The sequence below is a fragment of the Microtus oregoni genome, unplaced genomic scaffold (assembly GCF_018167655.1).
Source record: "Microtus oregoni isolate MIOR12 unplaced genomic scaffold, Mior012 000024F_ref0000369, whole genome shotgun sequence".
Classification (NCBI taxonomy): Eukaryota; Metazoa; Chordata; class Mammalia; order Rodentia; family Cricetidae; genus Microtus; species Microtus oregoni.
Window position 1 is genome coordinate 25,036,734 of NW_024543083.1, and position 15,758 is coordinate 25,052,491.

A 15,758-nucleotide genomic window follows, 5' to 3' on the forward strand; every position below is an offset into this window, starting at 1 on the left:
TTTAAATAAAATAAAGAGAAAGAAGGCACATGGGCAGGAGACATGGCTCCACAGTTAAGAGCATTTACTGCCCTTGCAGAGGACCTGGGTTTGGTTTCCAACACTCGCACAGTGGCTCACAACCATCTATAACTCCAGTTCCAGGGGATCTGATGCCCTCTTCTGGCCTCCTTGGACACCAGGAACACACATGGTACACAGACATATATGTAGGACATGGGTGCGGGCACACAGTAGTGGGTTCTCACTGTTTCGTCCCCCAGTCCTGCTAACTCTGACCTGGCTTATTAAGGAGCTTATTCTCCGCTATCACACGGACTGGAAATGAGCCTGTCTTCCCCAAATGTGCTCTGTGTTGACGCAGCCGGGGCCACCTCACGCCTACTCCCTTGCAAATCATGATGAAGTGGGTCCCCATGCTCTACTTCAGAAAGTCCTCCGAGCCCGCTCTCCTCCTGGATCCCAGGATGCCTCAGTGACTGTCCATGAATACTCAACCACCTTTCTGTTAGCACCGAACAATCTCCATCCAGCTCCACCTGTGCACTCCCCCCAATCGGTAGGGAAGTGAACTTAACAGTAGCCTGTTAGTAAACACCTAGGACTCTTACACGTACCCCGTTAAAGTCCTAGCCTCTGAGGAAGACACTGCCATTAAGGAAACAGCTGCCTGGCAGGATATGGAGTCATGGGGATCACCCCGCTGCTGTTTTACCTGTCTCTGTCCTGCTGTGTTCAGAAAGGAGGTAGACATGCAGATGTGGTACTCTGTGTCACACCTCTAAGTGCTCTTCTCAGTCACTGAGACCCCGGCTCTAGAGGAGACTGGCGGGATGGAGCTGAGAAAACAGCTTTCTCAGGAAATAGCCCCGAGGCAACGCGTGGTGGGGAATTACATCAGCACTTGGATGGAGTTCTTGGTCTAACATGGTAATGGGACTGTAGCTGAGCAATCACTGGTCACTGGAAGTGACCACAGATGGTGAAGACACGCTCCTTCATGCAACACAGACTGTTTCTGTGGCGAGGCTTGATGTAATCACTACACAGCCATGGGTGACATCAGGAAAAATCTCTCCAAACTGACAGTAGCCACGACTATGCCATAATAAAAATTGAAATCCTATTTCCAGCAATCAGGCCCCAAAACAACCTCTGTCAAGGAAAGAAACTGTATATAAAGTTTTGATTCCTAATCTTAACCATGGCCATCGGGATAAGAGTTAATCCTAGTTCCCTTTGCCCACATTTCCCTCCTCATCTTTACCTATGGTTGCTTCAGATGCAATCAGCCTGGCTATTTCTCCCTATAGCCTTCGTTTTTTTGTTTTGTTTTTTAAAAAGATCTATTTTGTTTTTAACTATGTGTATCTGTGTATATCCATTGCTGGTATCTGCAGAGGCCAGAGAGGGCGTTGGTGCCCCGGAACTGTAGTTATGGGTGGTTGGACGCTGTCCAATGTGGGTCCCCTGGAAGAGCAGCAGGAACACTTACCCACTACGCCATCTCTCGAGTCGCCTGCCCTCCCGCCATATCTTCATTTGGATGAACTGTTTGCTCATATGCAGAATTATTGTGGGGAGAAAGTTTTAAGCTCCTCAGTTTGTTTTTGTTGTTGCTGTCTTTTTCTGACTTAACTTACACTTTTGAAGAATGAGGTATAAGGAAGGCATGGAGATTTCGGAGCTGTGCTATAAACACCATGAAACTTGAGCTTTTTGTGTCGTATCTGTCAAAAGAGACAAAGAGTCAAGCAGAGTAACCACAGCCACTGGCCAGACCCCTCCCCCGCCCTCCCCGGCTTACCTGAGTCCTATTTGCACCTGGGCAGTCTCCACAATGGTGATGTCCTCTTCACTGTAGGGCGTGTCCTCCACTTCACCAGGCCTAGGTGGGAGCAGGCAGATAGTCAGTGAGGCGGATTTTTGCCTTCCCTCATTTTCAAGGGCGACATTAGCGGCCCTCCCACCCCACTTCCGTGGAACTGAGTCCCGTGGAAGCTACTCATTCAGGCTTCCTCAACTCCATCAAAAATCTGACTTTGAGCTTAGGGAACAATTTTTGCGATGCCTGGCTTTCCTGAGTCCTGGGAGGCTATCCCACTATCTCAGGGGCTTCCAGACATGTGTCTAAACAGACATTCCATGTGTAAAACAAGCATTGGCCAATCACCAAGATTCTCAGAAAAAGCAGTGTCTGACACCTCAGGTCAGCCACCTCTGAGTACAGCAATCTGCTTGTCATTTCCACAGCTGGCAGGATGCTTCTTGTAGGGTCCACCTTACAGTATGCACAAGCCTGGCTGGCAGGCATCAAGGGCCTTACTGTTTCATGGAGGCTTCGTAGACACCACTGTCTCCAGCCACGGACTCGTCAGAGGCAGCGGCTGACACACGCGCAGTTTTGTCTCCACGCAGATGGAGTCCTCCTCTCTTGGGCAATGACTTTTCCACATCTAAGGTGGAGAAAGCGACAGCACCATTAGTTTCTTATGGGGAAAAGCATAAAATGCACCATGGAAGCCCAAAGTACAACTTTCTTCTTAAAGCGGAATGTTGCTCCCCATATTACTAGATGGGGTGAGACCGGATGCTGGGATTCACACGGTCTGGGATTTGGTTACTTGGGAAAAACTGTTTCTGCTTCTGCCTAAAAGAAGTTTTTTTTTAAGCTTTTTTAAGTGTATGGAATGTTGGTCTACATTTATATAAAGGCCCCATGTGTATGCAGTACTCATGGGAGCCAGAAGATGGCGTTGGATCCCCAGGTCTGCAGTTGTGAGCCACCTTGGAACTGAACTCCAGTACTCTGCAAGAGCATCAAGTGCTCTACAGCGCCCCCCCCTTAAAAACAATAAAAAAATGCAGACGTTTATGGTGTGTGTGTGTGTGTGTGTGTGTGTGTGTGTGTGTGATGGACGTGTGGAGGTCAGAGGACAGCTTGCAGGAGACAGCTCTCTCCTTCCATCGCATGGAATAGAATTCAGGTTGTCAGTCTTGGATGCAATCCACTGGCCCTTGCTGTAAAATATTTTAAGGCAAGGGATACACAACTTCCCGTTATCCCCAGCTTTTTGTCTTAAGCATCCATGAGCCACCACAAACTCTGGCTAAGCAACCATGTGCCCTCATCAAACACTACATGCTGCTTTCTCCTTCTCCTGTGCTGCTCTCCTAACAGAAATGAAAGAGAAAACATCTTTGATTTACATGAATTCTCACCAGCTACTACCACTAAAACAACATCAACAACAGAAACAGAAAAACTTTTTTGCGTGTTATTGAATCTTTAGCACTAGCTGCCATTTCACTTTTATCTCTAACTCATATTCCTCCGCCAGCATCCTGCAGGGAGCGAGGCACAGTCACTTAAAGCTGTCCTCTGTACTGCGGTAAGCTGCAAGGCCCGAGTCTCTTTCATCCTCCCGCTAGTGCTCCTGAGTGAGCCTGAGGAGAGGTATTGGTATGCATTTGGGCCACCCTCTGAGCCGTGACTTTACATCCAGTTAAGATGTTTAAGTTTTAAGGCTTCAGATGACAGGATTGATTGCTGCATCTTCTCTTTCATTTCTGGCAGTGGGAATGCTGTTTCCTTGATGATGAGGGGCCTTCTCTTTGCCCACCCCCCTTTGCGAGGGGTGAAGGTGATGACATGATTTATTGATTACCCCCAGGAATAACCGCAGCAGTCTGAAAACTGACTTTGACAATGACAGAGACTGACTGTGGGGAAGACTTCATAGTTATTCCACCTTGGTTTCATCTGGCAGGGACTGATGCCGGGGAGAGCAAGTGGTATAGAACGGACTGGACGCCACCTGTGAACACGAACAGTGTCCTTCCAAGAGCGCCCCCTCCCTTTAAGGTCGGAAGGCGGTGCAGTGGCCTGAACAGTTTGTCTTGCCGGTTAAGACACGTACCTTCTGCTGTTTCCAGACAGGAAACTGAAAGCTAACTGCAAACAAAGCCCCTGTGTGCATTTTCCCCAAGCGACTGTCTTGAGGTACTGGAGACGGAACCCAAGGCTTCAGAGGTCCTAGGCAAGCACTCTGCCACTGGGCCACGGTCAGGTCGAGGGCACCTTTAACAGCAGTGCTGTTTAACACTTACAAGGTTAAAAAATGGTTTCGTGGGAATCTCCTTCAGGCACCTGTTTCCAGCCACAACGTCATCAACGCAGGTGCTAGCAAACGCAGGCATTAGGAACTGGGCAGCCGTGTAACTGGAGGGTGGCGGGGGGGGGGGGGGAGGGGGTGGCTCAGGATCATCGTGATGGCCCTTGTGCAGAAGGTTTTGGGACCCTCCTGCTTTTTGAGCATCTGCCTTTATGTACTGGGTTCACCATTTGATGGGATGTTGAGAAATACTCGCTAGAGTGATGGGGGAAGAGTCTTCTGTTTTGTGTTGATTTCATTGGTTAAATAAAGAGACTGCCTTAGCCCTTTGATAGGACAGAAAATTAGGTAGGCGGAGTAGACGGAACAGAATGCTGGGAGAAAGAAAGCTGAGTCAGTGAGTCACCATGATTCTCCCACTCCAGACAGACGCAGGTTAAGATCTTTCCTGGTAAGCCAGCTCGTGGTGTTACACAGATTATTAGAAATGGGTTAGATCAATATGTAAGAGCTAGCCAATAAGAGGCTGGAACTAATGGGCCAGGCAGTGTTTAAAAGAATATAGTTTCCGTGTAATTATTTCAGGTGTAAAGCTAGCGGGGTGGCGGGACGCAGCCCCGCCGTTCACCACAACACTAGAGAGTATTCCAATAATACATAAAGAGCAGTCAGTTATAGATGCTCAAGAAGTGTCACGTCCTGAAAGGCACAAAAGCACCTAAGAACGGTGCAACCACAACATACACGGCCTTCTCCCACCCCACAACCCACAGCGTGGTGTGGAGAGAGGGGCACACCAGTGTTCATGACCTCTCGCCACACAGGGCACCAGTTACCACAAACTGCGCATGTGCGCCAGGCAGGCTTGGACGCCATGCATGGTCTTGCATTCTATGAGGCTAACCGTGCAGACGAGGAATGCATCTGAACAACAGAGAGGATGGATGCTCACCTAAAACAACCAAAGAGGCAGGTGGAGAGGATGCAGGCACAGCTGCTCCACTGTACTGCTTCCCACGGGCCCCTGTGAGGTCCCACAGTGGCTCTTCGTTGTGGGAAGCCATTATGGACACATCTCCCATGTGCATTTGTGTGTGTGTGTGGGGGGGGCGGTATTTTAATAGAATGACCTATTCATTGGCACATCCCCGAAAGAGGGCATACGAACCGTAGGAAGGTCTCATCCACTCCAGTTCTGCCCCAGCCACTAACAAGAACACGGAACTTCATTCGGTATCAGAAACCTCTAAATCAACTTGCATCTCGATTGGCCAATTGATTAATACTTAGAATTCCTACACATGTGCACACCACTAGAAACCATTCCTTAAAACAGCAAGGCCAGGGTTCTGCATGGGCTGCTCTTTCTGCATGGTGGGACACGCTGACACATGCTGACTGAACAGGACTTCCCGGCACGAGCTGAGAGTTTGCTTTGTACCTAGCTTCACGCTGGCTATAGAATGGGCTGTCCTCAGAACCCAGGACAGCACCACACTGCAATGGTACCCTCTGCACTTTACAACCCATGGCACACACTGGAAGCTTCCCCAGTGCGCAGGAGAGCAATATTAATGAACAGGTACTCTTTCCAAGGGGCATCTTCCTGGACCTGCAGCTGCGAGAGCAGCCAGCAGATGGCAGAGCAGCTCCGGACACTGGACTATAGCCACCAGGTAACTGGGGCAGAAGGGGAGTTTGGCACAAACCAAAAACTGTTTAGATAGAACTCCCCAAGCAAGCTAAACACTAAATCTTTGTGCTAATTAGCCGGCATGCTAATTGACTTTGTTTTCATCTGCTCTGGACAATTTTAAAAAGAAAGTCCTTATTTCTTTGCTGTTTCTGAACCAGGGTCCAGGTGGAAATGTGGACCGCTCATAAAACACATCCTAGGCACCCACCACCCACAGAGGGCCCGGACTACAGAACAGGCCCCCACGGTTGAGTCTATTCAACAGGAGGGCAATATGTTTTGCGTATGTATATGTTTGTGTATGCAGGTGTGTATAAAGGTGTGCATGTGTGTCTCGGTCAGCAGCTGACACTGGTGTCTTCCTCAGCAACTCTTCACCTTACTTTTTGGGACACAGTCTCTCACTGAGCCTGCAGCTCAGCAGAGCAGGTTCTGTCCTCTGGCAGGAAGCCCTGGGACTCTGCCCCTCTCTGCCTCCCGAGCCCTGGGATTATAGGTGTAAGTGGCTTTTCTGACCTTCAGACTAGCGCAGCAAGCACCTGACAGACTTCACCGTCTCTTCAGTCCCTGTTTTTATTTTGTGGTTCTGGGGTATTGAACCCACAGTCTTGCACACGCTAGGCAAGCTGTCTACCACTGAGCTATAAATATGTCCCCCTTCTAGAATGGCAATTTTTATTTGACAGAGAAGAAAAGTCTAGGTACGGAATGAATGCTCTTCAAATGAACACCCTGGAGGATGAGAAGGGAGCCATACCCTTTTTCTTTATATGGAATGAGTCCTCCAACCCTTCCTGAAATGGTGCAGGGTGATGTGGGAAAGCAAAGCTCAACACTTACCTGTTGCTCCTTCATACAGCAGCTCCCCTGCACATTCGTCAAGGTCTTTATCCTCTAAGAGAGACTGGGACGCTCCTGAGTCTGAATCCAGCAAGACCTGATTATCATCAAGGCCAATGTCGGCAAAGTGGCTGCTCAAGCCGCAGTCCTCAAAGTCAACGGAGAACTGGTGCACGGAGGGGTCGTGAGGGGACACTGGAAATGTGCTGTCCGAGACCAGAGGGGAGCCGGGAGGGGACAAGGATGACAGAGAGGACCTGGAGGAGAGGGACGTCACTGACTTGGAGGCCTCGGTCAGTGGGGGTGTGTGGCTGGGGGCTGCAGCTGCCACGGCACACAGTCCGCTCTGGCCAGGCTGGCTGGGAGACTTGACCACCTCGTTCTCGTGAATGGTGGTGATGGGCCCAGAAGGAATGTAGCCACCCTTCTCTTGAAGAAGGAAGTCTAGTTTATACTGGTAGTCTGCGTCCATCTGATCGCCCTGGCTGCTGTAGTAGAGCTCACTGGAACTGAGGGAGTTGAGAGATCCCCGGCTGGAGGTGTTCAGAGAGCCGCGGCTGGACGTCAGGGACCCCAGACTGCTGCCAGACGACATGGACAGTGTGCTGGAGGAGAGGCTGGGGAAGAAAGCACAGCACAGTGCACACTGACACCTTCAGACAGGAAGAGAATGGCCACGGCGATGCCCGGGAGTTAGATCTACAACCTGGACAGAGGAGCTCGCTGTTTGAACGATGGCTTCCCTACTCACTCATGAATATATTATGGGTCCTCATACACCCCAGTAATTCTGGTTTTTTTAAAACAATTCGCAGAATAAAAATAAATAAATAAAAAAACTTGAACAGGGAATAAAGTAAACAAAGAGGTATGGATTTGTATATAAGAGTCTGCAAAAGAAGAAAATTATATGCTTAAGAGAGAATAAATGTTATCTACTTATAATGAATGTCAGATTATTTGTATTTGCACTTAGTAAAATTAAAGCCATTTAATTTATTTTTTTCTGTATTTAAAGTTTCCTTACATAATTAAAATCAAATATAAATATTTCAAGAACAAATGTGGGCTAGTTATATTTTAACATGTGTATTTCAAAACAGTCTTGTTCTCATTTACAAGATTCAAATATATCTCATCCTGGAAAAATAAAATAAAAAAATAAACAATATACAGCATCTGGCCAGGAGTGGTGGTGGTGCACACCTTCAATTACAGTACTTTAGAGACAGAGGCAGAAGGGTCTCTGTGAGTTCAAGGCCAGCCTAGTCTACATAGACAGCTCCTGGACAGTCAGGGCTACACAGAGAGACCCTGTCTCCTAAATGAGAAAGTAAATAACCATTATATATATATATATATTAATTTGACAATGATAAAGGCAGGTAAAGCAGATCTCTGTGAGTTCAAGTCCAGTCTGGTCTACGAGTGCTAGGGCAACATGAACCCAACCACAGTGAAACACCTTAAAATTTTAAATCAAATCAAACACATGCTTGTAAGTCAACTTGCAGAGCCATCCTCGCAACCTCACACTTCAACAAGACTGGCAAAGGCCGACAGCAAGTGTCAGTGTCGCAGCCGTGGCTAGGAAGACAGGGCGGCGGTGGACCCACGAGCAAGAGTGAATATTCTAATCCGTGTAAGGAAGTCACGGGCAGCTATTCACGGTAGATTTCCCTGTCTCCCTTGGTGAACGAAGGTGGAGTAACGGCAGAAACACACTACTTTCCGATATTCACTGACAGATAAGGCGAGCCCCTCCCCCCCTTCGGCAGGAGATTTCTGAATGCACTCCAAACTTAAATATGGAGTTTATGGTGAGGGGGAGGGAAACCTGTTTCTAAACTTGGTGATTTAAACATTAGTGGAGTGGGCATAACTTCTTTGTTTACTTTTAAGCAGTAAAAACCAACCAATGAGGAACCAGGGCCTGCCTGGGTGCTGGGAAAGGCGCTCCCTTCAAGGGCCCGCCGTGCTCACTCACCTTTTGAGCTGTGAGTACAAGGAAGTGGTTAATTTAGTAGTCTCCTCAAGCTTCCCGAGCAGCTCTTTTCTTTTCTCTTCTAATTTCAATCTAGAAAAAAACAAAGAAATTAATTTTCAAATGATAACTTAGAAACCCAAACTAAGCAACAGAAAAACTCAGTATCCCAGAATCATGTATAAGAGGGGTGTCTGGATGAACCTGATAGAGGACGCCCACAGCAAGGGGCGGAGCTTCACAGCCACGATAAATGGAGCTGGAGAGGTATGTCCAGTCCCAAAGCCAGGAAAACTTTAAGTGTTGGCAGTGTAAACTTTCTCAAGTTGGTAAATGATTTGGCCCCAGACACGGGGAAAACAATGACAACGTTGACCACAGTGAAAACCTAAACCTTTGGATACCATTAGGTAGCGGAGTGTAAAAGGTCGCCGGAAGTACTGAATATAGCAGGCATTGCTGTAAAATCGCGCTTAACTACAAAAACTGCACCGCTAATTTCCCGGGAGGTTTAGCAGTGAGAGAGACGGATCCAAGAGGCTGTTGTGGCTAACCTGCCGAGTGACAATCTCACCAAGAAGTCCAAGAGAGCTGCCTCCCTAGCTCCGTTCTGCCTCACCGGGAGCAGATTATCATACAGTTAGAGTACTGGAGAATTTTATCTCGAAACAAATTCAGTTCAAAATAGGTCACGCATCCAAGGAAAAGCTTAGTGCCTGCACAAATCCCATCAACCGGGGCCCTGACACGTCATCTGGGGAAGGCAGAGCTCAGTGCCTAGCCTGGGATTTGCTGTTTGGGAGCCTGGGATCCTTTGGCAAAGCCACCGGCTAGCGGGGCTCACCTTTCTTGATGCTTCTGTGTCTACCTGATAAGGCGGTTAAAGGGATCAAAGGGAGCAAGGCCTGGGAAAGGGCTCAACAGGCCACAGAACAGCCCCATTTGTCCACAGCCCTGCGAGGTGGCGATACACACAGTAAGACACATGGCTTCGGAGGAAAAGAAAATCTCCCCAGTTTCCAACCCTTTGAAATTTTACGCACGTCGTGGGTAGTGAGGAGATGGGGCACGTTTTATTTATAGGCACCTATCCCTTTGATGTGTCAACAACACAATTTCCATTATATGTTACAATTAAAAAGTGATTCTTGCCATTTTCTGGAATACCGTCATGGCTAATTTTTTCATAACTTTTGTAACTTCATTTTTAAGAAGCACAACCTATTTTTTAAAATCTCCTAAACAAATCAACTCAATCAGGAAGAAATATTAACACAAAGATAAACTGAATTGGAAGGCACAAAGGTCTGGAGACAGCCCAAACACTGCCAAAACATGTGTCTCTGGCAATAGGAGACATACTTCAGAAATAAGTAACATTTTAAAAACAAATATCAATTTTATTAATACAAAGGCATTTCCTCACGTCCTAAGGGACACGTTGCGGAGGATAGTGTCTTTTGTTCTCAAGGTCATAATGACACTCAGGGGCGCTGGGCCAGCTCCTGCAGGCTGGCTCTCAACTACTGGTGCTTGGCTTTTGTGCTCGTGTATTCTCGTGTGTGTGTGTGTGTGTGTGTGTGTGTGTGTGTGTGTGCACGTACACCAGAGGTTGATGTTTTATTTTTCCTTTTATTTTATGTGTGTGGCTGTTTTGCCTGTGTGTCTGTCCGTGCACCACATGCATGCATTGCCTGTGGAGGTCAGAAGAGGGTGTCAGATCCCTCGGGACTGGAGTTACAGCCAGTTGTGAGCCACCATGTGGGTGCTGGAAACTGAAACAATGTCCTACAAGAACAGCGAGTGGCCTTAACAGCTGATCTCTCCAGCCCCATCTTATCTTTTGAGCTGTTGGGTTCGCTGAACCTGGCCCTTATGGACTGGCTAGACTACCTGTTCAGCTAGTCCCCGGGATCCACCCTTGCAACTAGGAATACACACTTGAAGCCATGTTTGGCTTTTTTAGTTTTTAAATGCAGGTCTATGGACGCAAAGTCAGGCCCTTGTGCATACAAAGCAGACACTTTACTGCCTGAGCCATCCCCAAAGCCTGCACTTGAGTGTTCCTGCTCACATGTTCCCTCCCCCAGATGACGCTAAGGTCCCAGAAGGCAGGCACTGGCTCTTCCTCTCTCCTCTATACAAACTTCTTGCTGGTGCCACTAGAAGGGCGGAAGGGTGGTAAGGGCGCTGTGAAAAGTCACGGAGATCTTGGAGCAGGGCAGCAGCTACTGCCCTTAATGGACTCATCAAGCTGTCAGTTGAGGGCAGCTGGAAGTCTCCTCAGACTAGGTGACAAGGTCTTGCACACCCAGGGAATTATAAATATGGCCCTCTTCTTGAGCTTGGCTCTCTATGCTCCTTCCCAGTCCTGCCCGTCTAGTTTCCAAAGAGAGAAAGGGGCTCATAAAGGGTACCCCTCCACCCTGTATCCGTCCTGTTTCTCTTCATTGCCCTTCAGGTTGCCCTTGGCAATGTATCAGGCCGCCATCTCTTTCTGTGTCTACCTCAGCACTCCAAGGGAAGGAGGCGCTGCCTCTCCCGAGCTCACAACTTTCCACCTGGGAAGCGTTCATGTCATCAATACAGTAAAGCAGTCTCCTTTCCATTAAAAAAGAAAAGTAGATGGCACTCACATGCCTGGCCCATTTGTTTCAAATAATCTCCAGATACCTTAGCAAAAAAACTTTAAGTAATCCAGGTGCACTGATGATTTCGTGGTGAGCCCTTGGAATTTGTGTGAAGCAGCAAAGATCTGTCAGCTACAGGAAACCACAGTTTGCAGAGTGTCAGTGCTGTGGGCCAAAGTATAAAGGGGTACAGGACTGGAGAGCAATTTCTTTGGTCCAGTTCTGGCGTGTGCAGATAGACTTTATTGCCGCTAGAGGGAGCTGTCTGCCACTGCTGTGGGGCTCACAGCGGCAGCAGAAATGGGGGTCAGGATACAAAAGATGCCTGTGCGTTCATATGAGTTTAGTGTCTTTGGAGACCACAATTTGAGTTCATCCCTGAAAGAATGTGAAACCCACAATAGGATGGGAAACAGGAAAGCTTAAAGCAAGACAGCAGGAAGCTTGCTTTGGTGTGTCAGCACCAAGAAACCGAGGGTCTGATTTTGACAATGTGCTCGATGTCACCCGGTGAATTCTCCTTCCTAGGGTGTTGCTGGCCACCACCTGCTCTACCACAGAGGAGGAGGAGGCATGGTTTACAGGGCTAGGCTCTTACTTACACAGGTTCAAGGACAGCTGGATCGAAGCAACTAGCGAAAATAAGACTATATGGTAGGAAGCAAGGTAAAGAATAGGTGATAAGCGTGAAGGTCCAGAAAACAAAAGCGTGAGTAAGAACAGCCAGGCCCTGCTGTGCTGTGTCTGCTTGGGGAGCAGAGGACCCGGTGCACACTGCAGCGGAAGGCTCTGCTCCTGGGACATGTGGAAGGGGACCGTGAGCAATGATGGAGGAGCTCAGCTGATCCATGGGACATCTGAGTGCTCCCTCCCTTGCACTGCAAAGCGATGGGACCTGCCCTAGACCACAGGCACTATAAGGAAACTTGCATGTACTTGTTATGCCAAGTGGCTGGACTTTCAGAGGGCTCAGAAAACCAGTAATATACAAACAAAAGACAGGCATGCCTCCTCGCATCTATCGGGTCAGTGGCAGACAGGCTGCGCAGGTGAAGTCAGCTAAGCACACTGTCTATTCCCCACATGGCCCAACCCTGTGCTGCTTCTCACTAAATATTATCATTATTGTATGTACATACTATGTAGCTCCTGCTTCTGCTGGGTCCCAACCTGCTACTAGAAGTTTGACAGTCTTTATATGTGTGCAAAGTTTAACAGTCACTCCGGAACAAACCATCCCTGACTAAAAAAGACAAGCAGGATGCCGGCTTGCTTGTAAATGCAGATAAGATGAACACGTTCCCTGTCTCCCCGGAACAAAGCTAAAGGAGGACCAGCGCCTTTCCAGACTCCCTCACCTGCTGCAAAGGCGAAGAGAGACGTCCCCTGAAAACGTTAGAGGAGCATGGAGACTGGGAGTCTCCACAACCCTGGTCACATAATCAAGGATTCAACCAACCAGGGAAAACCCTGAGTTTGTACTGACCACATGTGGGCCTTTTCCTTGTCATTGTTCCCTAAGCTATACAGCATGACAACTATTTCCATAACATTTATCTTGTGTTTGAAATTCTACATAATCTAGAAAGTGTTCAAAGCTTCCGAGAGGACACGTGTATGTTCTCTGTCAACACTATACATCTGTACAGGGGAATTATGGCTTGGGTATCAGGGAGAGGTTCTGGAACCAACCCCCGGGACATGAAGGGAACAATCCCCGGGATTTAGAAAGTGCTGTACAATGTAAAAGGCACTGGTGTTGTACACAGCAGACACAAAGGCCACCCGCTCTTTACATCCACTAGTGACTCTTCGCTGGAAAGTTAAAATATACAAATGCGGACCCGAGTAACTCACCCTTCCCATTTACTTACCCCTGTGCCTGTGGGTGCTTGCTGCCTGGGTCCTTCCTCACACCCAGAACTAACGCTTCTTTCACCACGAGACAGAGAAAGCAGAGGAAGGTGGATGAGAAGGGGAAACAAGGCAACAGCGAGAACTCGGTCGAATGCCTGCAGTCTATAGAGATCTGCCTCAGGATACCTGCTCATGTTCCCTAAAACGAGGGCGCTGAAGCCACGTGGAGCATCAGCAGGACTTCCCCAAACAGCTAAACTCAAAACATTCCCTTGCTAAGACCTAATCAGGAACCGCAGATTTCTCCCTCCCTGTCTCACCATTCCCTTAGTTTAAAATATTTTAATGTTTAAAACTCTGGACAGTCATTGAGAAATAGGGATTAGAAGGCAAGAGGTAAAGGATGAGAAAGGAGAAGGAACTGGGTTCTGGATGGATGCATACACTCATTTCCAGGCCGCTGGGGCAGACCCTTCTCCTTGCTGGTCTAGGATGTGCACTGGTTCTCAAGGGCCACAGATTGCCGCCAAACAGGTACGCTGCCACAGCAGCCAGCAACACAGATCTGTCCAGGCACCGGGCTCTGGCTGGTGTGCTCACATCCGAGGGACACGTGTGTCCTCTGATCAACAGTCCTGACGCTCTGCTTGCAGCACTGGGTAATTTTGAATAAATAACTCCCACCGTCCCACAGACAAATCAGAAGATGCTCAGAATGCTTGCCTCTGCTTCAGAAGCAATGTTCAGCTGACAAGCCACATGCAAGGAACATCCTGTGACTGATTAAGGTATCAAAGAGAGCAAGCTGTCGCTCCCTTTCCTTTTGAAATTAAAAGCAATAAACATAGGGCTTCTTGTCAGTATTAAAAACGAGCCTAGGAAGGCTGCCCGGTTTCATGAAGTCTAGAGCATCTTCCTCAGAGAGCAACAGTTTATAGCCATTGTTATCAGGCTCACTCAGTGATGTAGTGCGCTCCTGATTTTATGTCAACATTCCTTAGTTATTCGACATCTGTCATGAGCACTTTCCCATTCCTAATAGACACAGAGGAACTGATACTCCAGGGCACAGGAGGGTGAGCTTTATTGCTCTGCCAAAATGAAATTGTTTTGTGCTGTTTCTGAGTCCACGAACAGCAGAAGTTATATTTAAGATTTCCAAACCTGGGGAAACGTCACCTTAAGACACAACCATAGGTTCAAGTCACCCTGTTCCCAGAAACACACACACACACACACACACACACACACACACACACACACCTACCTCTCGGCCAGAGCCCTGCTCGGCAAGCCTTGTGCGGACATCAGCTCCTCCTCCAGTCGCTGGCGCTCTGCTTCCAGGCGGTCCAGCTCGTCCTGCGTGCGTTTCTGCGGAGTGATGAACTGCAGCTCTTTCAAAAGCTCTTCTTTTTCCTTGATCAGCATCAGCTTCTCCTTCTCGACGTCCAGGGCCCCGGGCCAGGCCTCACTCTCCAACTTTGACAGTTCAATTTTCAAGTTAGCCATGCTAAAAGACATAGAAGACACAAGTGTTTAGGACTCCTGGGAAAAGGGAAACCAGCCCAGGTTACGTCCTGGTGCAATTGCAATCTACATCTTCCCAGAGAGCAAGCAGCAATCACACACTCCAGGTCACGTGAGCGGAGAACCTAAAGTAGAGTACCACAGTCAGGCACTCCTGATGTGTGCGGGGTAATGGGAGGGCTAGCTAGGAGCTTCCATTAAGAAACAAACATGTCGGGCTGGAGAGATGGCTCAGTGGTTAAGAGCACTGCCTGCTCTTCCAAAGGTCCTGAGTTCAATTCCCAGCAACCACATGGTGGCTCACAGCCATCTGTAATGAGATCTGGTGCCCTCTTCTGGCCTGCAGGAATGCATACAGACAGAACACTGTATACTTAATAAATAAATAAATCTAAAAAAAAAAAAAAAAAAGAAACAAACATGTCAGGGTGCCCCAAAATGCCAGGTTGTAGGTTAGAGTCCCCCCGTCAAATGGTAACTTCCAAAGCTGGGTAGAAACTGAGGTAGCAGCAGATCACAGAAGGAAGAAATGAGACAGGAGAGGGGCCTCGGTCAACCCATATTAAGGCAAAATCAACTCATTAAGGTTTCGTATCACCAAGGATGATGGGCAGGGCCCCATTTCCTCCCACCCCACTTTTCTCAAACTTCACACTGGGAAATCTCCCCTCAGTGGGACCTTCGCATGGTAAGCATTAATTATTGAGTAATATTGGGCCATCTCAGGCGTTACTGCTTCTGACCTATGTTCCTATCTGGTTATTGGGCTACACAAGGGGCAGGTATGGTGGACCTTAACCAGCAAGGCAAAGGCTGCTAGTGTGGCAACCACAGAGTGAAGGGGAAAAGCACCGCTGTAAAGCCTCTGGCATCACAGTCTTGGCTGACCCAGGACCTCCGGATGTCTCGAGTCCAGTTAGAGATGGTCAGATTTGCATAACTCCCAATTCGGCACAAACGCCGAGTCTCCGGAATGAAACAACCTGCCCTACAGCACTGCGGAAGCCAATCACGACTTCCCACGGACTGAAAGCTGACGGCTCATCAGTCATAGGGCAAGACCCAGACAAACACCACTGAAACCCATATCCCTACATAAACCAATGGAT

The 15,758-nt window shown here is 48.3% G+C and overlaps 1 protein-coding gene across 1 annotated transcript in view; it reads right to left on the reverse strand.

The window, feature by feature from the left end:
* Positions 1–15,758, reverse strand: part of Wwc2 (WW and C2 domain containing 2) — a 167,998-nt gene that overhangs the window by 40,229 nt on the left and 112,011 nt on the right. Inside the window, exons 9-14 of the mRNA XM_041673724.1 lie at positions 14,390–14,632; positions 8,639–8,728; positions 6,652–7,268; positions 2,327–2,456; positions 1,808–1,888; positions 1,644–1,730 (exon numbers count right to left, since the gene is read on the reverse strand). Of these exons, the coding sequence (XP_041529658.1) occupies positions 1,644–1,730; positions 1,808–1,888; positions 2,327–2,456; positions 6,652–7,268; positions 8,639–8,728; positions 14,390–14,632 (1,248 nt within the window). The remainder of the gene's footprint in view (positions 1–1,643; positions 1,731–1,807; positions 1,889–2,326; positions 2,457–6,651; positions 7,269–8,638; positions 8,729–14,389; positions 14,633–15,758) is intronic.